The sequence below is a fragment of the Glycine max genome, chromosome 18 (assembly GCF_000004515.6).
Source record: "Glycine max cultivar Williams 82 chromosome 18, Glycine_max_v4.0, whole genome shotgun sequence".
NCBI classification, from domain to species: domain Eukaryota; kingdom Viridiplantae; phylum Streptophyta; class Magnoliopsida; order Fabales; family Fabaceae; genus Glycine; species Glycine max.
Window position 1 is genome coordinate 1,875,926 of NC_038254.2, and position 23,232 is coordinate 1,899,157.

Below are 23,232 nucleotides of genomic sequence, written 5' to 3' on the forward strand. Positions count from 1 at the left end.
GAAAAACATTTAGCATAACAGCCATCATCATACTCTATAATTTCGGCTAATTCCAATGTCAAATGTTCAATTGAGTATAGGTCAAAAGCAGCTATGCAGGGACTTGAAGAGATGAAGCGTTGAAAGATTACCAAAATAAATTAAAATTAGCAAGAATCTTTAATACTTTGATGATGTCTCATGCATTAGTGGCTAGATACTAAGAGACCAATTGAACAAATCAATTAATAATACAAAACCTTAAGATTTTGATCATGATTTCTTCATCAATTGAAGAACGAAGATGGAAAGGATGGTGATGATGCTAGAAAGGAGGTGTTGAACTAATTCGAGAAAATTCCCAAGAATAAGATAAAGAAAATACCAACAGTGACTCATGTGAAAGAATATTGAGTAAGGGCTTTATATCCCTTTTTAGCCCTTTTTAAGGTTCGATCATAATGTAAAATGACCCTATGATGCAATAAGTGATTATATGTTTAAAACAATAATTTGTAAAAGGCTAAACAGTAGTTAAAATATTAAAGTTCAAATCATGATTGAATTGTTGTAGAAGTTGTATTGTCGAAGTCATAAGGGTAAATTGGAGAGGAGTTTGAAGGTTTGGGCTCATTGGAAGCTAAGTCATGCCAATCAAATGGTATAAAAGATGAATACTCCAAATCTCTACAAGGCTTCAATTTCAAAGTAAACAAGCCAAATTCTAAGAGCATGACTATCCAAAGCAATATATTACTATTTTGACGTATACATGCATCACTTGCTGTAAGATGATGATGACATTGAAATATCTTAAATGTGTATTTGAGAATCCGTTTGTATCATTGCAAACGGAAATTCACATTTTTCAATGCACAAAAATGAGAAATAAAAATGTGTAACTTTTTTGTTGAACGAATATTTGAAACTTTCCAACTGCAAACCAAAAATACTCTAAAGTCGTTAAGTTATTTGGACTTGACCACGAGAATCTCAACTCTAAACCAAGGTCTTGACTAGTGGATAACTGCCTATGCAAGCATCATCTTATTGTTAATGACTTCACTTACAAAAGTCATGATTTCTCACAGTCAAATATCCTCTTATTCTTATGTGTGTTATGTTATTATATTGAAATCATTTCTAACTTAAGCATTAAAGTTTCAAAATGTGTTTATCACTTCATCCATTTTATTCTGCCGTACCCAATTATCATTGAAATAACAACTTGTTAGAGAAATCACTATTGTTCAAGTATAAGCCTTGCCATTTGAGTCACCTCAAACCTTATAAGAATTAAATTATAAGCAAGCAGTAAAATACATGTGTAAGAGAAAATGGAAGAAAGTGAAATTCTGGTAGGCAATCCGAAACGAAAGAGGTCCACATGAGAACATTCGCTCCTTGATTCTTGGTATATGCTTCCAGCATCTTCCTCTCATCCCTCACTCACTCCTTCAATATCATAATCTTTTTATTTTCTTTATCCATTCTTATTCTATTCACTACAACAATGCTTCACTCCACTTCTCTCCTTCCCCATAATAACCGCTTCGTCTTCTCCTTCCGCTCCAAACCTTCTTTTTTTCATTCCCACTCTCTCTCTTTCTCCAAATTTCTCTCTCTTCCATCTTCTTCTCAATCCTCATGTTGCCACGTGTCTCGAATCTCCACCGAGACCTTGGAGGTCTCGCCGCCGCCGCCTCCCGACTTCAACTTCCGCCGCGAAATCGCGCGCCTCGCCGACCTCCGCGACAGGCTCTCCGCGTGCTCTACTTTAAACGAGAAGCTCCGCGTGATCGACGCCGACTCCAGAGTGAAGCGCTTCTTCCGTTCCCGCCGCGGCCTCGCTGGGGTTTTGGCATCGCTGCAATTGAGCTCCGACCAACTGTTCCTGCTCAAGTGCGTGGTTGCCGCCGGACAAGAGCACGTGCTGTGTTTGGGCGAAACGGAATCGTTGGAATCCTCCGTCGCCACGAGTGCAGTGAAGAGCGCGCTTTACACTCTGGCGGATATGATTGAGAATATGGATTCCTTTAACGGCAATGGCGGAGCGGGTTTTGGGATGGCTTTGGGGGATCACGAGATTGCGGAGTTGAACAATTTGTTAGAGATTTTGGCAGAAATTGAGCGATTCTATGACTGTATTGGAGGAATTGTTGGGTCAGTGCTTCGTTTTTCTACTTTTACCATTTGCTTAGTAAGGAACAAATGGAAAAGAAAAAGGAATGAAATTAACTTACCTTGCTTTTTGCTTCTTTAGTATATTAATAAGTGAACAGAAAGTAATTATATTAATAATATTACCTTGTGTGAGTTACGTGGTGAAGCTGTAGAACGGAACTGTTGTGCTTTTTAATTAGATTAATATTTTTAGTTCTCCGGTTTTCTGGGAACAATATTTGTGTTTGCGCGGGAGACAAGGTGGGAACAATAATTGGGATTAGGGTTGTTTAGTTTTTTTCCCCTCTATCCAAACGAACCGGTTCACCTTGCCCTCATTACTTGTCATCCCAACCAAGGTTTTAAATATGTGTGATCTATCGAGGTCGTTGCTTTGTCATGTTCCTTGATATTGTGGGAAATTGCAAACAAATGAGGCCGATGTAACCACAATTGTGGTTGTGGACACCCGGAAAAACTTGATGCTGCAGCTGAAATTGTTGTTTGCAGACCTTTTCTAAAACCTTGATCCCAACAAAATAAAGTCTTTTTTGCTTTTGCTTGGCAAAAACTTGGTTTAATAGGAGAGACTATTGTTTTGGAATAAGTCAATGTGCGTCTGCTTGTTTGTTTGCTAACAATAACATTAATAAATACACTGCAGGTATCAGATAACAGTACTGGAACTTCTTGTACAAAAATTGTTCGAGATGCAGAATATAAGCTGGGCCCACCAGAGGCATGACGTGAAAGAATGCCAAATTTTGGGAATTAATGCACCTAATGGGCTTAACCTTTCTGAAGACACAGAGTATGCATCTCAAGCAGCTCTATGGGGTATAGAGGTTAGTTTAATTACATTACCTGTTTCATAATTTGCATTTAGATCGAGATGATTCATAGCTACCTGGAATAATAAGATCCTATCCTTCTAGGGTTTGCCAGACCTAGGTGAAATTTATCCGTTGGGAGGCTCTGCCGACAGACTTGGTTTGGTTGATCCTAACACAGGTGAATGCCTGCCTGCTGCAATGCTACCATATTGTGGAAGGACTTTGTTGGAAGGTCTTATAAGAGATCTTCAGGTATATAGATATACCACTATCAAACACAATCATACTTCTTATGCCCAATTTTTTTTAATAAAATGGAGACAAGATTAATCATTTATGCTGGGCGTGGAAATATCTAATTCTGCTGTTTCACATTTGAAGGCTAGAGAATTCTTGTACTTCAAGTTATATGGGAAACAATGCATCACACCTGTTGCAATAATGACAAGTTCCGCAAAGAACAACCACAAACATGTCACCTCTCTGTGTGAAAGACTTTCATGGTTTGGAAGAGGTCGATCAACTTTCCAATTTTTTGAACAGGTTTTATATAAATCTATACCACGGCTTCTCAGAAGGGGTAATCTTATATTAACAATGTCTAAATATCTAATTTGTACATTGGTAGCCTCTTGTTCCAGTTGTTGGTGCAGAAGAAGGCCAGTGGCTGGTCACCAAACCATTCAGTCCCTTGAGTAAGCCTGGTGGTCATGGTGTCATATGGAAACTTGCTCATGACAAAGGCATCTTCACATGGTTTTACTGTCAAGGAAGAAAAGGTGCAACTGTGCGCCAAGTCAGGTCTGTTGTTATGATTGATATTTCTAGGGTTTGCTTTTGTTAGTTTTCTAGTAGAGAAACTTGCTTTTACAAGGTGACTGATACTGGTGACCTTGCAGTAATGTGGTGGCAGCCACAGATTTAACCCTCCTAGCCTTAGCTGGGATTGGCTTACGTCAAGGAAAGGTAGGTGTAGGTGTAGGCTGTTTTAATTGATAATGTCATTCTTTTTGAGGACTCTGTATGTTGACAAAGATAAAAACATGTCATAATAAATGGGTAAATAATGTCTTACCATGTGTAGTTCCTTACCTTTTGTCTTGTAAAATTTCTTATGCATAAAGATTTGGGTAAATCAACAAATGACAGATATTTGCAACTTTGGTGAATAATATACCCTGGGAAATAAAAAAACTAGATACCACAGACCAGAGTCAATCTGTTTATCCTTTAAATGCACTGTTCGCTACTTTGCATGCAGCATTATCCCTATTTAATAGTTTTTCTTGCCTGAAGAACTTAAAGGAAAAAGAAAGATACTATTTTCTGTAATATTTATTGAACTAAACAGTGTCAAATCACAAATTGAATGTTAATTGCACTTTCTTAACTGTGTCTGTTTAACAGAAACTGGGATTTGCATCTTGTAAGCGGATCTTGGGTGCCACAGAAGGAGTTAATGTGCTCATGGAGAAGAAAAGTCTTGATGGGAACTGGGAATATGGTGTGTCTTGTATTGAATACACTGAATTTGACAAGTTTGGAATTACTACCGGACCTCTTGCTCCAAAAGGGTACATGATTTTCCTGGACTTGATTTATTTCAATATTTCACCTATCTCATAAAATTTGATTTGACCTTTCATAATCTAAACTGACTTAATATGTTCAAATTTGGTTCCAGATTCTGTGATATATGCAGCTTTAAATTATTTGTAATGCTTAAGCAGTGGTATCCTTCTAGTGAGACACACTATTACAAACAAATAACTTTGATGATTGAGAACACATCCCCAAACTTGTGTCAATATCGAGAATGGCATGCATCTTATAAACCTGTATCCACAGAAGAACCATACATTTCATTTTAATATGAATGCATTTGATATCATAGATTTCTTTTCTTCTAGAGATTATCATAACAATTAAATAGACATATATGTAGTCAAGATAATCAACAATTGGATTAAAATAACTTAATCCTACCTCCCAAGAGGCAAGAAACACGAATGCCTAGTCGGAACCTTATTTTGTGTTCTTCTAATCTTATTTGTTGAAAACAGAGACTTGTTTTTGTTTGCTCAAAATTATGTCTCACCTGATTTGATGGTGTTGGTTTCAATTTATTCTATTAGAAATTTTTATTCTGTTTATATTTTAGGCTTTCTAATTTGGAATGCATAACCCAAATAACAACTTTATTTTTATAATTAAGTTTGCAGACAGAGTTCCCAGCCAATACAAACATCTTATATATTGATTTGCCTTCTGCGGAGCTAGTTGGATCAAGTAAGAGTGAAACTAGTTTACCTGGAATGGTGCTAAATACTAGAAAGCCAATAGTTTACACAGATCAGTTTGGAAGACGTCATAGGTATGTATTTTCACTATGAACTTTATCTATGCAGTTTTATTTCTTTCTTGTGTTTTGTAGAGTAAATTGAACATTAACCTTAGCACAACGGTAAGGTTGCTTGCTGCCTTGTGACCTAAATAAAGTTCACAGGTTCAAATCTTGGAAAAAAATTCTCTGTTTGCTGGGTTAAGGCTGTGTATATCTACTTTCCTCAAACCTTAGTTAGTGGGAGCCTTGTGCATTGGGTTGCCATTTTTCTTATTGATTGAAGTGGTATTATTAAATTTATATTTTCTCCAAAATAACTTTTTTCAAAATTTCAAAATGGATATATTGTTTAACAGCAGTAGCTACTGAAGCATTTTATATTCTATATTCTTTATCTGACACTAATTTATATTCATGTATCTAGAAACAGAAATTTTTTATTTTGAATAAATGACAACCACAAGTTGAAATTGATGGGTTTCCTTTCCTGGCTTAAAAATAAAATGCATCCTTTCTTTCTACAGTGATTATCTGCTTTCTTATTTATTATTACTTATTGGTGTTAGTAAGAGTAGATTTACAGTTTCTTCAATTTTTCTGTATTGGTCTTAAATTCTCTAAGTTGGTTTTTGGTTAAATTACTCAGTTTGTCCCTAAACTAAAAAAAATAATAATTAGGCCCCTGAACTAAAAAAGTATGTCCCTGGGGTTAGTTTTTTATGGATGCAAACCACCAGAAAATGACAATTTATGGCAGTTTTTAAAACCCTCGAGACTCGATTAAAAATATTACATGATCTAGGGACCAACTTGAAATTTCCCAAATAGTTTATGGACCAATTGAGTAATTTAACCTTAATTTTTCTTGTGATGAAACGTTATTACTCTGTCTATATCGCTGATTCTTTTGTTGTATGTACAACTTATTCATCCCTTTTTTCATTGTGATTCACTAGTGTCTCTGGTGGTAGACTTGAGTGCACAATGCAAAATATAGCTGACAATTATTCCAATTCATATTCATCCAGATGTTATAATGATGTGGAAGGTATGTCATGCATCATTCATGTATTTGTTTGATCTGACAAACCATATGCTCCCTTTCCCTTTTAGTTGTGTTTAACAAAACCCTTACTTAATTGTGAGCAGATAAGCTAGATACATATATTGTATACAATGAAAGAAGAAGGGTTACCTCCTCTGCTAAGAAAAAAAGAAGACATGGAGACAAGTCTTTACATCAGGTTTGATTTACTGCATGTGCAAAGTATCAATTTTGTGTCTAGATTGGGGTGACTAAACACATTACATGTGATATTCCATCGTGTTGATTAAATTTCAAGCTCCATACCATCCTTGTACTGTTATTTCTCGTCCTTTTAGCTTCTTATTATGAGGTTTGTTCCTAATATTTCCTTAAATACATGGATTGTGCTCACTTCACCTAGCAGTTGGTATCATCTGAATATCTTACTAATGTGTTGAAAGTTGAAGAGCCAAATAAGACGTTATTTGAAGTACTAGGATTATTTTTAAGTTCCTTAAACATTTACCATGACAAAACCTACAATTTATGTCTTGGAGTTGGAATGATGCTTGCTTTTAAATATCTAAAATGTTTTACATTTATATGCAGACACCTGATGGCGCTCTATTAGATATCTTACGAAATGCTCATGATCTTCTTTCACAATGTGATATAAGACTTCCTGAGGTATATATGTATTCTAATGTGTTTTATGCATATTGATTTGTTTTCATGTGGTTGGGTTGGGTTCATTTTCATATTATACTAGTTTGCTTATTCTAGGTACTTTCAATTATTTTATGTTACGCTTTCTCTCTCCTGCAGATTGAAGCTAACGAGAACTATGTTGATTCGGGACCACCATTTCTCATCCTTCTGCATCCTGCTCTCGGTCCTCTTTGGGAAGTCACTAAGCAAAAAGTAGCACTGTTTATCATGTTATTTTTCAGTAGTTATTCATCAATAGTTGTCATTTTTGCATTTGTTTGTGTATCTTTAAAATTATGGAAGTTTGATTGAATTCTATCAGTAAATGGCTGTGTTCTAAACTTGTTGGTTCTTAAATGGTGAAATAAAGTATCCACGGTCTATTTATTAAATTAGCATTTTAATATATTTTTCTTGTTAGTGAAATTGTGTTAGACCTGATTAATTAAATAGATCATTTTTGTCTGTGTCCAGTCTCCACTCCACCCGTAGTGTTCAAACACACATGACAAAGACACGAATATTACCTTTTTACACAATTTTCTTCCTATTGTTTCATCGTAATCCTTTCTTCAATGCAATTTGCTTGAAACATGACAGTTCTACAGCTTTACAAGGGTGAATTGTGTTGATCATCTTTTATAGAAAAAAGGTTTCAATTATTGTCATTCTTTCTTGTGATCAGTTTTATGGTGGTTCCATATCAGAGGGCTCCGAGTTACAAATAGAGGTTGCAGAGTTTTTCTGGAGGAATGTTCAGGTACTACCTGCTCAAATCGACTTTGTTAACTTATATGGAATGGAGTTGCTAAGATGTTGGGCTGATATTTGTGGTTTGCCCCTTTATTCCAGCTCAATGGAAGCCTGATCATAATATCTGAGAATGTTATGGGCTCAATGAAGATTAATGAGAACGGTGAATCCATACTACATTATGGCCAAAGGTACTGTGCTGTCTGTATTAATAAGAACTGTTGTGATCCTTTATCAACCTGATCTTCCGTCCAACTCCCAAGACCTCAGGCATAAAATTGTTTTAGATTGTAAACATTAAAAAATGTTTATACACATTTATCTTGTTATCTTGCTAGGTGTGGAAGATGCAAATTGCAAAATGTCAAGGTATTGAACAAGGGAATTGATTGGACTTGCGGTGAAAACATATACTGGAAACACGATGTGCAGCGATCTGAGGTGCTGCAGATCATACTGCATGGAAATGCTGAATTTGAGGCTACTGATGTTGTCTTACAGGTTAAAGTTTAAATTCGGATTTTATTCTCCCTCTAAAAATTAGTTGCAAATCTTGCTTACAATACTGCCAACTCATTTGATTTGAGCCAAAGATTTCATATACTATGTAAGAAAGAGTTGTCGTTGGATCCAAACCAATTGGTTAGTTGATATGAATGTGGATGTGCATGGTAAGATGGGCACAACGGCCTGGTATTGCTTGACACAGTAGGATTTATTTCCTTCATGGATACCTAACCACACTGTTACAAATAATATTATAGTCATGGGACACTTCCTTTTGTATGCACTGATATAAAGGATGCCTTTTGAGTTTAGAACTTATTAGGTATCTGGTTTTTAACTATCCAACTGGCCCTGTAGTCATTTGTATATGAATGTTGAAAAGAACCAGAGTCTTGTAAGAAAGCCATCAATTACTGTCAGTTATACAGCCTAAAAAATAAGTAAAATAAAATTACTCTTGTAACATGCGAGGAAGAGAGAGAGAGATTGGCGCCAAAGTTTGTTAGAAAGAATGGACATGTGTCAGCTGATGCAGAAATTAAGGGAGGCAGGCAAAGCATGCGAATTAAGAGGCCGAATGTGCTATATAAGGATTTTGTTAAGAAGTGAGGCACGGCATATAGAATGAAAATCTTCTCCCTGATATCTCTGCTCTTCCTCTGATTCCCCTTGCTGTGTTTCTATCTTTCTGATTCTAATTCTCTTCTTAGTTCCAGCATGACGTTATAGTCATTTCGTTTCAGTAGTGGTATCGCAGTGTACTTCAACTTCTTACTAATACAAAAAGCCTATTATCTCTCCACTATCGTAGCAACTCTTCTCGTTAATTCTAGTGGATATTTGATACCTTTAAACTAATAACTGACAAGCTTATTTGCTGTTATTTAACTGATATAGGGAAATCATGTGTTTGAAGTTCCAGATGGCTACAAACTGAAAATCACGCCAGGAAGCCCAGGTCTCTTAAACTTCTGAAATTTCTTTTTGCTTGGTTGTTTATGCTTTAGTTTCCTAAATTAATATGTGCTGTTATCATGATTATTTTGAGAATGTTAGTTTTGTAATCCTTAGTCAAATTATATTTGTTCTGTCTAGTCATAGAGTGTTACTGATTTAAGTTCATAATTGCGTTTCAGGTTTAGCAATCAAGTTGGATCCAATTGATCAAGATATGATGGAGAGTGGAAGCTGGCACTGGGATTACAAGATAGAAGGTTCTCACATTCAGCTAGAATTAGTAGAATCATAAACCACTAACCACTTTAAATGTCTGCTGCGTGAATCATGGTTCACAACTGGCATTGGGGTTCATTACCTAAATAATTTCGATTACCAAGTGACAGGTTGAACAGAAGTTAAGCCTTTGTCACTTTTGGTTGTTTTAATTGTAATATGTTGGTAGGTTTGTAAAATCCGTGTCACTTCCCTCGTGTTCTTCTATTTTTCCATTCTTTACCCCCTTTTATTTATTGGGATGATCTCATGTAACCAACATTGTTAAACTGAGATCAATTCAATCAATGAATATGGATCTATTTCGTTAATTGCAAACCTCTTTTTGTATCCTTTGAGATTATCACATGCCCAGATTACACCCGGTCTCTTTTTCTGGTTTCTGCCTAGAGTCCCCCTTTAGCATACGTGTTTCCTTTGAACTAGCTATTATTATTTTCATAAAATATTGATAAATTAATTTTTAATAAAAATTTATCCACAATAAATATTTTATTTGTACCTTGAAATACTACACAACTGGGTTCATTATTAAATAATCCTGACATTTTTTCTTGTTATTATAACATAAAAGTGAGAATATTATCAAATTACTAAATAGTGACAAAAATAATAAATAATATTGGAAAACGATATGTTTTATCATAATTTTAATATATTAATAAAATAATATTATTTAGCAAAAAAGTGCCTGCAAAAAAGTTCATAATATTTACCAAAGACTAATGAACACTATTTAAAGTTTTAAAAAAGTAGTTAATCAAGATAATATTTGACCTTAATGGCTTTTTGTTTATCACACTTTTTCCAGGATTTACGTTAATTTTTCCCGTTAAATTCCGTATTTCTCTTCTAGATTTCAGCACAATATTTTTTTTTTGTTTACCTTTTCCCTTTTAGAGCTTTCTAGTGAAACAGATGTTTTAAAACTTGGGAGTCCATTTTGATTTGCGGACTACACTGGCTGCTGATACAATTCAATCTGTAAATTCTCTCAAAGGTGAAAGCGGAATCAAAAGCGAAAAAAGGGGAGTTTCGTTTATGAAAAAACAAAACATGTTGAATTCTTTAAGCACTCGCGTCCTCTTTAATCCATTAATTAACGTCTCTGTCGCGTACATCATGGTACACCATATATGCACAAAAGTTGTATGATCAATATAGAGATAGAGGTAGCTGGAAATGGAGTTTTAAATTACCCGGAATTCATATGCAGCTTTCCTTTGGATGTCAGCCAATTTTCCAACTAGAAATTCTGCTGTCATTTTCACAGCATCTGGAGGATTTTCGTAACCTGCAAGATTTGTTAATATTCCCCAGCTAGTTTTTTACACTAAAATGTTATAGCAATTAACAATCCCCGCCAAACATTATGTTCAGGTATACTTCTTTACGTGGACATAGTTATTTCCTCATTTTGACTATTATTTTCAGCGCAACTTGATAGCATTTGACAATATATGTACTTGAGAAATTGAGTTGGCATGGAAGATTTTATGTGGAACATTTTAATTCCAATTCACGAAGCTCCCTTCATATTTGTATATGCCAAAAGCCACATAACGGTCTTTTACAAGATTAAGGGTGTTGGTGATATAATTTGATTCCATTTTTAGATAAAAAATTATTCCAATCAAATATAAAATAAAAATACAGTTTTATGTGGTTCAATTTTAATATAGAATCATGTGTGATTTAGTTTGATTCAATTTGATGATTTTTTATATTTTTAATATATTGTCAACTAAAACTAAATTTATATAGTTATTATGTTAAATTATTTTAAAAATGAATTTATTTTTTTTTATTAAAATTTGTTTAATATATTTTAGTTGAAAATTATTATTTTTACTTCTATTTGGCAATAACATAAAATAATATTACTAACTCTTTTTGTAACATAATAAAAATTTGTGTATCATTTGATATTTAATATTTTTTTAAAATAGTATATCCTTTTTTAACATAAAAAAGTAAAATATATATTAATTATAAAATAACAAAAATTAATAAATTATTCAATACTTATTATTAATTACTACAGTAAAAATATAATATAATATGTGGATTTGATTCTGTTTTTTATAACAACAAACTGAATCATATAAAAAAAATATACAGTTTTTTAAATTTTTTGTTTTGACAGTTTTTTTGTTTTTTGTTTTATATAGTTTGATGATTTATGAATAATTTAATTCGATTTTGAACACTCTTATACAGGGTTGGCCATTGTCATGACAAAAGAGTATTTTTTTCTCTAAGAATTTAATTAATATTCGGGGTAAATGGAAATGCATCTTCCTGTTAAGCTAAACCAACCGTGGAAGATTCTTATGATCCAGCTGGTATATTTTAAATCAAATTAAAGACATGGGCATTCTTATTTAAGTTGAATAGGATTATTATGAATGGTAATTTTTTTATTGAGTTATATTATACAGTTGTGTATATAAAAGTCAAATTGGAAACCAATTGATTAAACTAGAATAATTCATGTGAATTAATCTGATGGTGTTTTGTCATATGAATGACAAATAAATAATAACCAAAGAGAGGGGAAAACTTGTTTAGTTCCCAGTTCACAGAATTCTTTGGATCAATCTGTTAAAGCCCAATTAAGTAAGTGGAAATAGATGTCAATTGGCAGTTGGGCTAGTCAGACCATTTTATGAAGCTTTCCAAAGGGGAGATCCAAATTCCAAAGTTTATCAATGCGTTTGATTTCTAAAAGGGTTAGGGGCTATCGGCATTCTTTTTTACATCCTCTGTTCTTATCTCTCCTTCTTGCTCCCAAAATTACTATTTTTTTATATAAAATATTAATATTTTTTATGAAAGATAATTTTGTCTAAGTCAAGTCAGAATCTTTTTAATGTTATTACAATCTTATAACTCGAATTTAAATTTTTTAGTTAAAATAGAACAATCTCATTCTAAGGGATTCATGCATTCAATAGTTCAAAATTATTAATTAAATGTAGTTTTTTTGAATAATAATAATTTCAAGATAATAATAAATAGAATTCAAATTTAATAGTAAAAAATAATATATTATTTTATATTTTAAATATTATGAGGGAAAAACATATAAAAAAATTCTTCTGTATACAAATATATTCTTCTAAATATATATTTACTCAAATGTTAGTTGTTACATTTCCTTATTTTTAATCAAGAATATTTATATCATTTTACTTATATTTATTTTTTTTTCTACGTGATTAAACAAGAAAATTATTTAATATTCTTTCTTTTCATTTTTTTTCTTTTAAAAGAATCATCGTATTTTTTCTTCACTTTTCTTTGTCTTTCTTTTCCTTTCGGCAATTTCCCCCGCAATTTGTTATAGTGGGAAAAAATAATAAAATAAAATAAAACGAACTAGGCAGTTGAATTAAACAAGTGGACTCTTTCCAATGTAGAGTTGGAGGCTGCATTATCTTCTTTGATACCCTTTTCAATCTTCCACCATGCGTTTGAAGTGACATTTACTCATTTGTCCCCCCTTTTTATAATGACTATTCTCAATCCAAATACAATTTTAAAAGTTAGCTTCATTGTCTTCTTTTCTCCCGGTACGAGAAAAAATAAATAAAGAAAAAAACACATAAATTGATGTATTTTTTTTTGTTTAATGTAAAGAATAAAATGAAAAAAAAATACTGTACAATTTTAAAACTAAAATTCAAAAATTTCTTTTCTCTCATTTTAACCTTAAATTCAATTTTCAGAATTCTCTCACTCGCTTGTTTTGTTTTTTATGTATAATCCAACAAAGGGTTTCATTGCGTGTCTGATAAAAAATAAAAATCCAGGAACTTTTTATCCTTTTAGTTTTCACCCGAAAAATCACATTTGCACTGTAAAAAGTAACAATAACTTATTCTAAATTTTTAATTGTTGTACTGTCATTTTTGCACATTATTCATATAAATTCTTTAATCACACATGTCTACGTTTCCAACCAACGGTGGTTTGCAATATGCTACAAGATAGAGGGTCATTTTATGTTTATTCTTAAAATATTATCCATTCTTCACATTTCAAGCAAATATTTTGGTGAGAGGTAACCGGCAAAAGATAAAATGTCAATTTGTAATATATCATCATTGCTTGGCATATTAATTAAAAGAACTTTTTTAATTTTCACTTTTAAACATAAACCTTTGAGCCTATAAATTATTTAATCTTGGTTTAAAGCCAGGTTTGTCTGGTTTGCCAAAAATGGAAATTGTAACTTGTGAGCACCTGACCTTGCTATCATATGCTAAAAACAATTGTTCCAGAGCAGAAAATGATAGATGGAAAGTTTTAAAATTATTCTTTTTATATATAATGCCCACGATCCAAGTGTATTAATATTTAATAATGATATGATATGTCACTTCTTACACACACTTCATACAAACAAAATCCTCACCATTTCTTTTTTCATTTTGTTTTCCTTTTACACCATATATCTCACATTTTTTAGGAGGGGAAGGATAAGGTTATATCACTTTATTTGTGTAAGTAACTTTTTTGGATTAATAATTGATTATTATTATTAAATAAGACAACCCGAATATAACTTTTTCATTTTTGAGGGAGCATGAAAGTTGGAGTACGGAAATGGATTATAACGGGTCATTTGAAACGTTTAGCTTTAACAACAAAAATAAAAAGGTTTAACAAATGGATGTGCTCCCGTGATAGTAAGTTGAATTGACACTTAACAAAAGAAGAAGAAAAAGAAGTTCATTAGAGTTAAGGAAACAAAAATAATAATCAGCATCAGAGAAAACAGATAACCGCCAGACCCACATCCTATTTAGTTTTTCTTCTTTGATAAATGAAAAGGGGTGACTCATCTTATTTAGTACTTTACACGCCTCATAGATGTTTTTGATGTGGTTAAATTTGGCAAGCCACTTATTTTGTTTCCATATTTTTCACCATAAATTTCCCACTCATGTGTTAGAAATGAACTAGAAAATGGAAAGAAATAACAAACTGAAAAAACTAAAACATGTTATGATAGAGAGCACAAAACAATGCACACAACAACTTCTTGATTTAATGATTTTTGGCTCCACTCATGCTATACTGTCAAACTAGTTTCATTTCAAAAGTACTAATTTTGATCCCATCAGTTTCCTTCTTGTGGCCATACCTCTTTAGTTTACCTCTCTCTGCCAAAAGGATAATTTTTAATATATATAACTTTTTTTTTTATCGAAATAGAATATTTTCTTTCCCTCAATCAATCAAAATATCCCGTCTTTATTCATGAACTATCATGTCTGACTTGAAAACTACCAACACATCGCACCCATTGTCCGAATGAATCAATTATTTGGACCTACTTTTGCACTCCCAGTTTGAATGAATGATATATATAATAAAAATTCAATATCAATACTTCCCAGAAAAACCAAAAATTGCAAATGAATTTTTTGTAAAAAAGCAAATAGAAAATGAAGTTAGAAGACAGCACTGGCCCATGCAGGTCCCAAACCTGCTGCTACCTTCTTGTTACTGGCACGATGATCAATCCAGCTGAGCTAATAGGTGATGACACGTAATTGCTCACAAAATAGACCACTGGGAAAGAGATATTAATGCTGTTTATATATATACACACAATTTTATTTTTTAAAACAAAATAACACTTTTCAAAATAAATTTTTAATTGCTAAAATTCTAATGGAGGGAATAGAAATATAGGCACACAAAGGACCACATATTTATGAGAGCAAAGGATAGAGGATAGAGTATAGAGAGCAACATAGGAAGTGAAGTGTAGGTAAGTGAGAGCCATGAAGGGTTATGAGCCCCGTTCAAGCTCTTCATGTGCAGCTTGCAAGCTATTGAAGAGAAGATGCATACCAAATTGTATTTTTGCACCTTACTTTAGGTCTGATGAGTGCAAGAAGTTTGCAAAGGTGCACAAGGTGTTTGGAGCCAGCAATGTGAGCAAGATTCTGATTGAAGTGCCAGAAGAGCAGAGAGAGGACACGGTGAATTCTCTGGCTTATGAGGCTGAGGCAAGGCTGAGAGACCCGGTTTATGGATGCATTGGTGCCATAGCTCTGTTGCAAAGGAAGATGGTGGAGCTTCAACATGATCTGGCAATTGCAAAGGATCGTCTTGCGCGTTGTCACGCTGCTGCTGCTGCTGCTACTACTACTATCCCTTCTCCTGATATCTTGCATGCCAATGTTAGCCTTCCCCCATTCCCTGACTTTTGCACTTCTTCAAGTGATTTCAATGATATCTTTTGCCACAGTTCTTCGTCTCAATTATTAGGCCGACATGAAACGGTGGATGATTTCAATCAAATCCCATATATATTTTGAATGTTATGAATTATGATGTATGCATGTTTATGGTCCCCTTTTGAATGTAATTGTTATCAATCAAGAGCAGCTACAATATGTCATATGAGCTAATGAATAATAAGAACTCCAGGAGAATCAATAGGTCTGAATTGAAAACTCTCTCTCAACATGAATGTATTATTGTTTTGTGTTGTTGTTGATTGTTGAATTTCACGGTTCCTACGCTGCTATAGCAGCTAGGAACTGGTGGAAAATGATGGGTATCTTGGCCTTTTTTTAGTTTCACTTTTGTAATAGCAAACTTAGCAATAGGATTATTTCGGTTGTTGCTGCTTTCTCTTGCCTGCCTGCCTATAACTTTGCAAAGTGACCATAAATTTTAGCTCCGAAGTTCATGCTCTGATGATCAATGATCAATCTCTTTTCTATGAATTCCGGTTATCTCAGACAACTTTTGTTTGGTTTGGTTATAGTAAAGACACGATTATCCAGGCTTTGAGAGGCATAGAAATAATTTTTTTATATAAAAAAAAAAGTCTCTTTAAGTGTGAATTCGTTAAAAAAGTCTAGTTCAATTGATTGAATAGGATATCTGAATTATTGTATATAAATCCCTGACACTGTCTTCTATTCCTACCGATAAAAATAAAGTGTGAATTCAGATCACCTTGATCTAGTCTTGAACGGTTTGGTGATAGAGACCAGAGCAGCCATAGCATTGATTGCCATTACCTACAGGAACGAGAGAGACACAAACCATTCAAGCAGCACAAATTAAGAAAGCAACACTAGCAATTGATTCTTGCTTATCTTTGAACGATTGTTGCACAGTACTGTGGGTCCAACCGTACTGTTTTAATGCAACATGGAGCACCCATTATGATTTTCCCTTCAGGTAACCAACCCCACAAGTGGCCCTTGAGCTTTATCATAATGGGAATCCAAAGAGTAACGCCAAGACCGAAAGTTTTTAGCTTCTTTGGGGGATGTACATTTCTGATAGAAACAGGATATGACCCTAAAGAAAATACTTACCATTCAAACTACATGAATTATCTGTTACACTTACACCCCCCATGAGTTGCACCATATACTTCCAAACGCACCGCAAGCCAATTTTGCATTGGCCTCATTAATTGATATCACATCACTTATATGTTTGGTTGACAATTTCTGAGTACATATCTGATAATGCCCCAATACATGAACACACACCATGCTCCTAACATCAACTCTCGGTCTTGCAAAGAGCATAACATGTGCCCTTGTTGTTTTTCATGTGAATTCTCAAAAACTTGTTTCTTGTGAATATACAATCAAGGAATCTAAGCCACACATTCTTTAACATTTATTATTATTATTATTAAGTGAAATTTATGTTTAAGTGTTACTAAATGATGTGACTGTAAATGTTCCACTCTATTTAGTAGGTCTCACAGTTTCACCTAATGATAAAGAGTGCCAACATTACTGCAAGAACAGAAGAACGATATGGATATCTTGTACATGCACAATAGTTTCAAGATCTACGAATTTGAAACAAATCTATCTATATGATCAAACTGTCTGGGAAGATGAATCATTTGAGAGTCAGATCCAAATATGTCCTTCACAATTAGTAAACCACATCGTGCTTCTGCCACTGGTAAAGTTCATCCATCAGATCTCAGATTATGACTTTTTTTCCCTATTTCAACAAAAGCACATGAGAAAGAAATTGAACAGTAGATAAACTTTTAGCAATTTATTATAAGAGGAATATTGATGATAGATCTGAATCATTATGCAGAACAATTGAAACTGGAACATATGTTACACAAACTCGTGGTTGAACTCAAAGCTTGCCATATAAACCATTGGTTCGTACATGATTATAAATGTTGAGGGACAAGGTACACGAGTCAATGCCAATGTGAGGCATCATTAACTTGAGCTCTGATATGACATAATATGATAATAAGGTCTAGTCCAAAGTGGAGAACACAGTCAAAAAATTGATAAAAGAGAACGTTCAACAGAAAAGATGAAACTCTCAAACAGTGATTTTTTTCCCCTTCGTTTGAAGGAACACCAAATCCCAAAAAGAAAAAGAATAAAGGCAGCAAATCATGCAGGACCCTGACATCATGGATACCACCATTATATACTGGCTTGCTCAGCAAAAAACATATAACTAATGTACTGCGCCGTTATATTGTACATGGGTCTGTAGTAAAAATAGTGTTGACATGACATTGTACAGTAAATATAATGCTGCATCAATATGCAGTAGCATTCCAAAGGTAACCAACCTAAGATTTCCACATTGCCACCAAATATTAAATACAGAATATATGATACGGGGCTCTGCCATATGCATATTCTATCTCAGGTATCATGTCATTACTAAACAAAGCAGGTAAACGCATAAAAAAGTAGGAGCATGATCACCAACCTTCCCCCTTTCTCTTTGGCACGAAAAACTATAACATGTTTGGTTGAAATTGTTTTTTTGAGAAATAATTGCTTATTTTGCAAGGGAAAAAAATAATCAAATAGGCTAATGGTATGTTTGAAAGAGAAGAAAGAAAATAAAATATAAATAACAATTTAAATAAAGAAAAAGTAAAAAGAGAAAAAAGTTGACCCTTATAATCAAAATCAAAATTTTTTCTTTCCTTTTCTATATTATTCTATTCAATTTAGTAATATTTGTCTCTTCTCTCACTTTCTTCCATCCAACCATACATAATAATCAAAACCCCTTTGTTGTTCAAAAACTCTCTCAATAAGCTTTTAATGATAAATTGTTTTAAAAAAACAAAAATTAAAAAGCTAACCTAATTAAACACGCACTACAACTATATTCACCTTACCAAGACAACTTCCTCTGAAATCAAATTTCATGAAGAAATCAACTGAGTAGCTGAGTAAACTCAGATTTGATTGACATGAGTATAAAGCCAAACAAGTACTACATCATAAAAGAACCTAACAAGTCAATACCAAGATTAACGTGGCAAATTCCATCACTTCTAAAATTCATACACAAAATAAAACTGTGCAATTCGAATACTCAATGCAATTAATTGGCCATAAAAAAAATAGCAAATCTCTTCTCAAGAGCTTGAAGGTAACTCTACAAATTGCAAGTGCACAGCATTTGAGTATGCTTAGAAGAATAAAAGCCCTTCCACAAACTAGAGCGTATGAAGTGAAATATCGTCAAACTTTTCATATCTGCCAATGCTCTCAATTATTTTAAATTTCATTCAAGAAGAAGAAGAAGAAATACTTCACATTTACTGGAAGTGTTTCGGCAGAAACGACTCTACAGTCGATGTCGTTTATGCTGTGGCGCGTAAAAGAAACACGCGCCAAGAAAGTGGCCGTTTTTGTGGCTATGCGATAAGGGTAACATTGTAATTGTGGCATTGGTTTTTGTCTAATATTTCTGGACAGATTAGGGTATTGCATTGGGCACCCAACAAATTGCCGGTATAGTCCATACAAGATGGACAATTCCAATATTATCGGATTCCCATTACGAATTGACAATCCGTAATTCATAATGGCTCATTAGCATGACGTTAGGTCAATTATATTATAAAATAATTAATGTCAATATATATAACATTAAAAATTTTAATGTATATTTAATGCACATGTAAATTTACATAACAAATTTTGTAAAAATTAATTTTGATCTATTAATTAATTTGTTTACATATATAAATTTTTATGAAACCTATGATTTTTATTTAAACTTTATATATGTAAACAAATTAATTATTAGATCTAAATTAATAGTCACAAAATTTATTATGTAAATTTTTATATATATATATATATATATATATATATATATATATTAAATATACATTAGAAATTTTAGTTTTATATATAATGACATTAATTATTTTATAATATAATTGATTTATTAGCTTAATTGGTTAGAGCGTTGTGTTAATAACGTAAAAATCACATATGGATGATGACAATCCATATCAACTTTACAAAAGGACAATATTGGAATTGTGTATCTTATACTGGTTGCGCAAAACAATACCCGACAGATTAAGAAGGAAAAGCCCGAATGATGTGAGTGTGTCATCCATCACACAGTTAACCGGGTGTACTGGGCTTGGGCTCTTTTTGGAAACTAAAATGGGAATACACATTTTGTTTGAACCCAAATAAAGAAGTCATTTGGATTCTCATAGTAACTATATGAACTCAGGTTGTTATTAGGTGAGTTGAATTTCGAGAGTTTATTTGAATTAAATCAACATAGGTTTTAAAGACTCAAAAAGTGCTTACAAGATACTTTAGTATCTAATTCTTTTTAAAATAACTGGAAACAGTTATATATATGAATTCACTTTTCATGTTTTTTAGTGTAAATTTTTTTAATTATTAATTAATTACAAAACATCTTAAACAATACCAAAGCTAACTTAATTTTTGTAAAGAGGACAAATGTAAAGAGTAAATAAAATATATTTTCAAAATTGATATATTAAATTTAACCAATAATAAAACGGTTCACATTGCCTTTCACTTATACAAAATGTAAAGTTTAAAAGGAAAGAAAAAGTTACGAACGATAGTCGTTAGAAAAATTTGAGTTCAACATGCCTCAAGGAGTCACCTTTAATTATTAATATTGACTTTGTACTAAAGAGATTAGTAATATCCTTTTCAATGTTAAAAACTAAGCTATTTGCAAGAAATTAATCGTTCATTTCATTTGTAGGTTTGTCATGACAATTTTTATTGCTGTAAAGGCTCTCTTTTTAGTTGTTGTAAATACTAGAAGTTTCAAAACAAGATAATTCAATCTATCAATGAAGTCATACTTTTTTAACTTTCTTGATTCTACTAATTTGTGGTACAAAAATTAGAGAGTGATGTTATATCTTGGAAAGTTGGATGGTAAGGTATATTAAATGTGTAATATCTCAATTGTAATATCAAATGAAATGAGATGAGATAGAATGATACATGATCATGCCGTGTGGATTGATGTGAGAAAATTACAAATATATTATTGAAGTGAAATTCTAATTTTAATAAGATAATATACCTGTGATATTGCATTTAAGTTTTGCCCAATAAAATACATCAATCTTATTACTTCCACTGTTTCCAAACTATAGTTGTATAAGGGGTATGCAAGAAATTATTAATTGATATACTTTTAGACTTAATTCTAACTTTCAATTATATTGTTGGAATCATCAGTAGTCATCAATATTTGAATTGTGGAGAGTCACGAACTATGTTAGTAGATATTTTCATTGATTGGTGGTTAACTATTGGCTTAGATATTGGTGTCCAATTTGGATAATAATGAAAATTCAATATTACATTAACTACTTTTTTTAAGACTATCATTATTCGATATTTAATAGAAGCAGTGTACAAGAAGAGTAAATAAGTTATTAGAGTGATAAAAGGTATATTATGAAATTACTTGATGTTTTGTTTTAAAATTCAAAAAATTAATTGCATTCTTTAATATTAGTGTTAAAATCTTAAACTTCTTATAATCTAGAACAAGAAAAGTATAAATAAGGTATAATTAGAAAAAAGTTATGAGTGCAATATTGGATTTGTAAAATATTTATAGTTATTTTTTTTAGGAAAGAGTTGTTAGAAAATTCAAAGAAAATAAACACCGATTTATTCAATAGACATGAATAATCACATAAGTGAGTCTCACACATGAACTTACTTATATGATTTCTTATAATTTATTGATAAAAATTTATTCGATATTTATCTCTTACATATGCACAACATGTGTCTATAAATTTTCACCTATCACCATTATCCTCCAATAATTATAAATAATGTTTTATGACAAATAAAGATACTGCATATAAAAAAAAGTTTCCAAATACTAGATACTGCATATAAAAAAATTTCATTTACGTTTTGGGGACACTAGATACTGCATATAAAAAAAAAAATACTTTTTACATTGAATCCTAAATTAGTTATACGTACGTGATAGTGAAGAAACAAAAGTTTCCAAAACTATAGTGAGTTCAGATATTTTGATTCACTACACCAAAATTGCTACTATAGAGCGCCTATTACATATCGTTTAATGAAAACGCGCTATATATATAGAACCGCATAAGGGCTTCTCTCTGTAGAAGAATATCGTTAAGAAAAAGAAATCCTGGCAAAATTGTGTAAAAATGATTTAAAAATATAAATAAACATAATTTATAACATAAAAAAAGATGAAAATTCTTCAACGTGATAAATAGATATCTCACAATAAAACTATTATATATATAAATGTTCTAAGACGTACCATGGCATCACTAAATGTGATTTGTTAAGAGAAAAAATAGCACCTTAAAAAAATATCATCCTTTTTCGATATATCCCACGTTTTGTTTTCACCCACTGCGTTATAATTAAAAAGTATTAGGTGCCACAATGGTTTAATTTTCAATGATTTCTGCCATGTGTGGGAATACATGGTTTTGTGTTTGAATCTCAGTAAAGAGAACGAAATCGGCTACAGTTGAATTAAATGAGTAATATAGTTTTTCAAAATATCTCTGAACGACCCATGAACCTGATTCATTTGCAGGTCATGTGCTGTTGCTTTATACATTGTTCAGAGAATGGTGAGTAACCCAAGATAAATGATTCTTTGAGAGCAAGGAAATTACTTAACTGTAACCTACGATAACCTACGATAGCATTTTCTTAGAGAAACTTTAAGTTTATTTTAAGAAAAACAACGAACAATTATAACTAATAGATTTTGAGATTGTTAAAATTTGTTTCCGTAATTGCTAAAAAATGATTCGAGAAGTTTGAGTATGGTCACACGGAAGGTCAAGCCTAATTGGTTCTCTTGTTAGATCACTCTCTAAATAAAAGAAAAAGGTGATAAGTGATATTATGACTCATGAGAGAAGGAACCGTGCCAGAACCGGTAGTGGATATTGTGGGCCTTACCATGTTTTGGTATAATTTTTGTTTTTGGTTCACTGGTTTAGTTGTTTTTCGAGTCACTGCCATATGTGCCACTAATAGCAACGTCTCTCCCAAATCAGTTGCATGACCCCTTTTTATTTTCTGTGTCGTTATCATTTTTTTGGGCGATAGGTAAGTTAGCCTAAATTTCATTGAACTTAGGCTTCCAATGGGCCCTTATCCGTGTTGTAAAGTTACACTCAGTCATAGCCAAGCCTACCTTGACATTCTCATAAAAACTAACCAAAAGAAGAAGAAAAAGAAATAGTCCTTGAAATTTTTCTTTTCTTATTGACCAAAAAGAAAACAACGAAAATAATAATAATAATTATTATTATTAGGAAATAAAAGAGGAAAATCATACTTACCTTGTCCTCGTCC

At 32.4% G+C, this 23,232-nt stretch overlaps 2 protein-coding genes across 3 annotated transcripts; both read left to right on the plus strand.

The window, feature by feature from the left end:
* The first annotated feature begins 1,270 nt into the window (after positions 1 to 1,270).
* Positions 1,271 to 9,858, plus strand: LOC100788781 (UTP--glucose-1-phosphate uridylyltransferase 3, chloroplastic). Of its 2 annotated transcripts, none has more exons than XM_006601884.4 (17): positions 1,271 to 2,142; positions 2,807 to 2,987; positions 3,078 to 3,227; positions 3,357 to 3,489; positions 3,617 to 3,776; positions 3,875 to 3,941; positions 4,383 to 4,549; positions 5,191 to 5,349; positions 6,276 to 6,367; positions 6,469 to 6,563; positions 6,956 to 7,033; positions 7,172 to 7,267; positions 7,740 to 7,814; positions 7,907 to 7,998; positions 8,146 to 8,308; positions 9,212 to 9,272; positions 9,451 to 9,858. In XM_006601884.4, exons 1-17 carry the CDS (start codon positions 1,493 to 1,495, stop codon positions 9,561 to 9,563), a joined length of 2,532 nt encoding a protein of 843 aa, XP_006601947.1. In that variant the 5' UTR covers positions 1,271 to 1,492; the 3' UTR covers positions 9,564 to 9,858. The 2 variants fall into 2 exon arrangements, with proteins under 2 accessions (XP_006601947.1, XP_003552278.1); XM_003552230.5 differs by having other exon boundaries at positions 1,272 to 2,142; positions 3,357 to 3,518; positions 3,604 to 3,776.
* Positions 9,859 to 15,104: 5,246 nt separating this feature from the next.
* LOC100791250 (LOB domain-containing protein 21) lies at positions 15,105 to 16,152 on the plus strand. The gene has a single exon (XM_003552235.5). It carries the CDS (start codon positions 15,346 to 15,348, stop codon positions 15,883 to 15,885), a length of 540 nt encoding a protein of 179 aa, XP_003552283.1. The 5' UTR covers positions 15,105 to 15,345; the 3' UTR covers positions 15,886 to 16,152.
* The last annotated feature ends 7,080 nt before the right edge of the window (positions 16,153 to 23,232 follow it).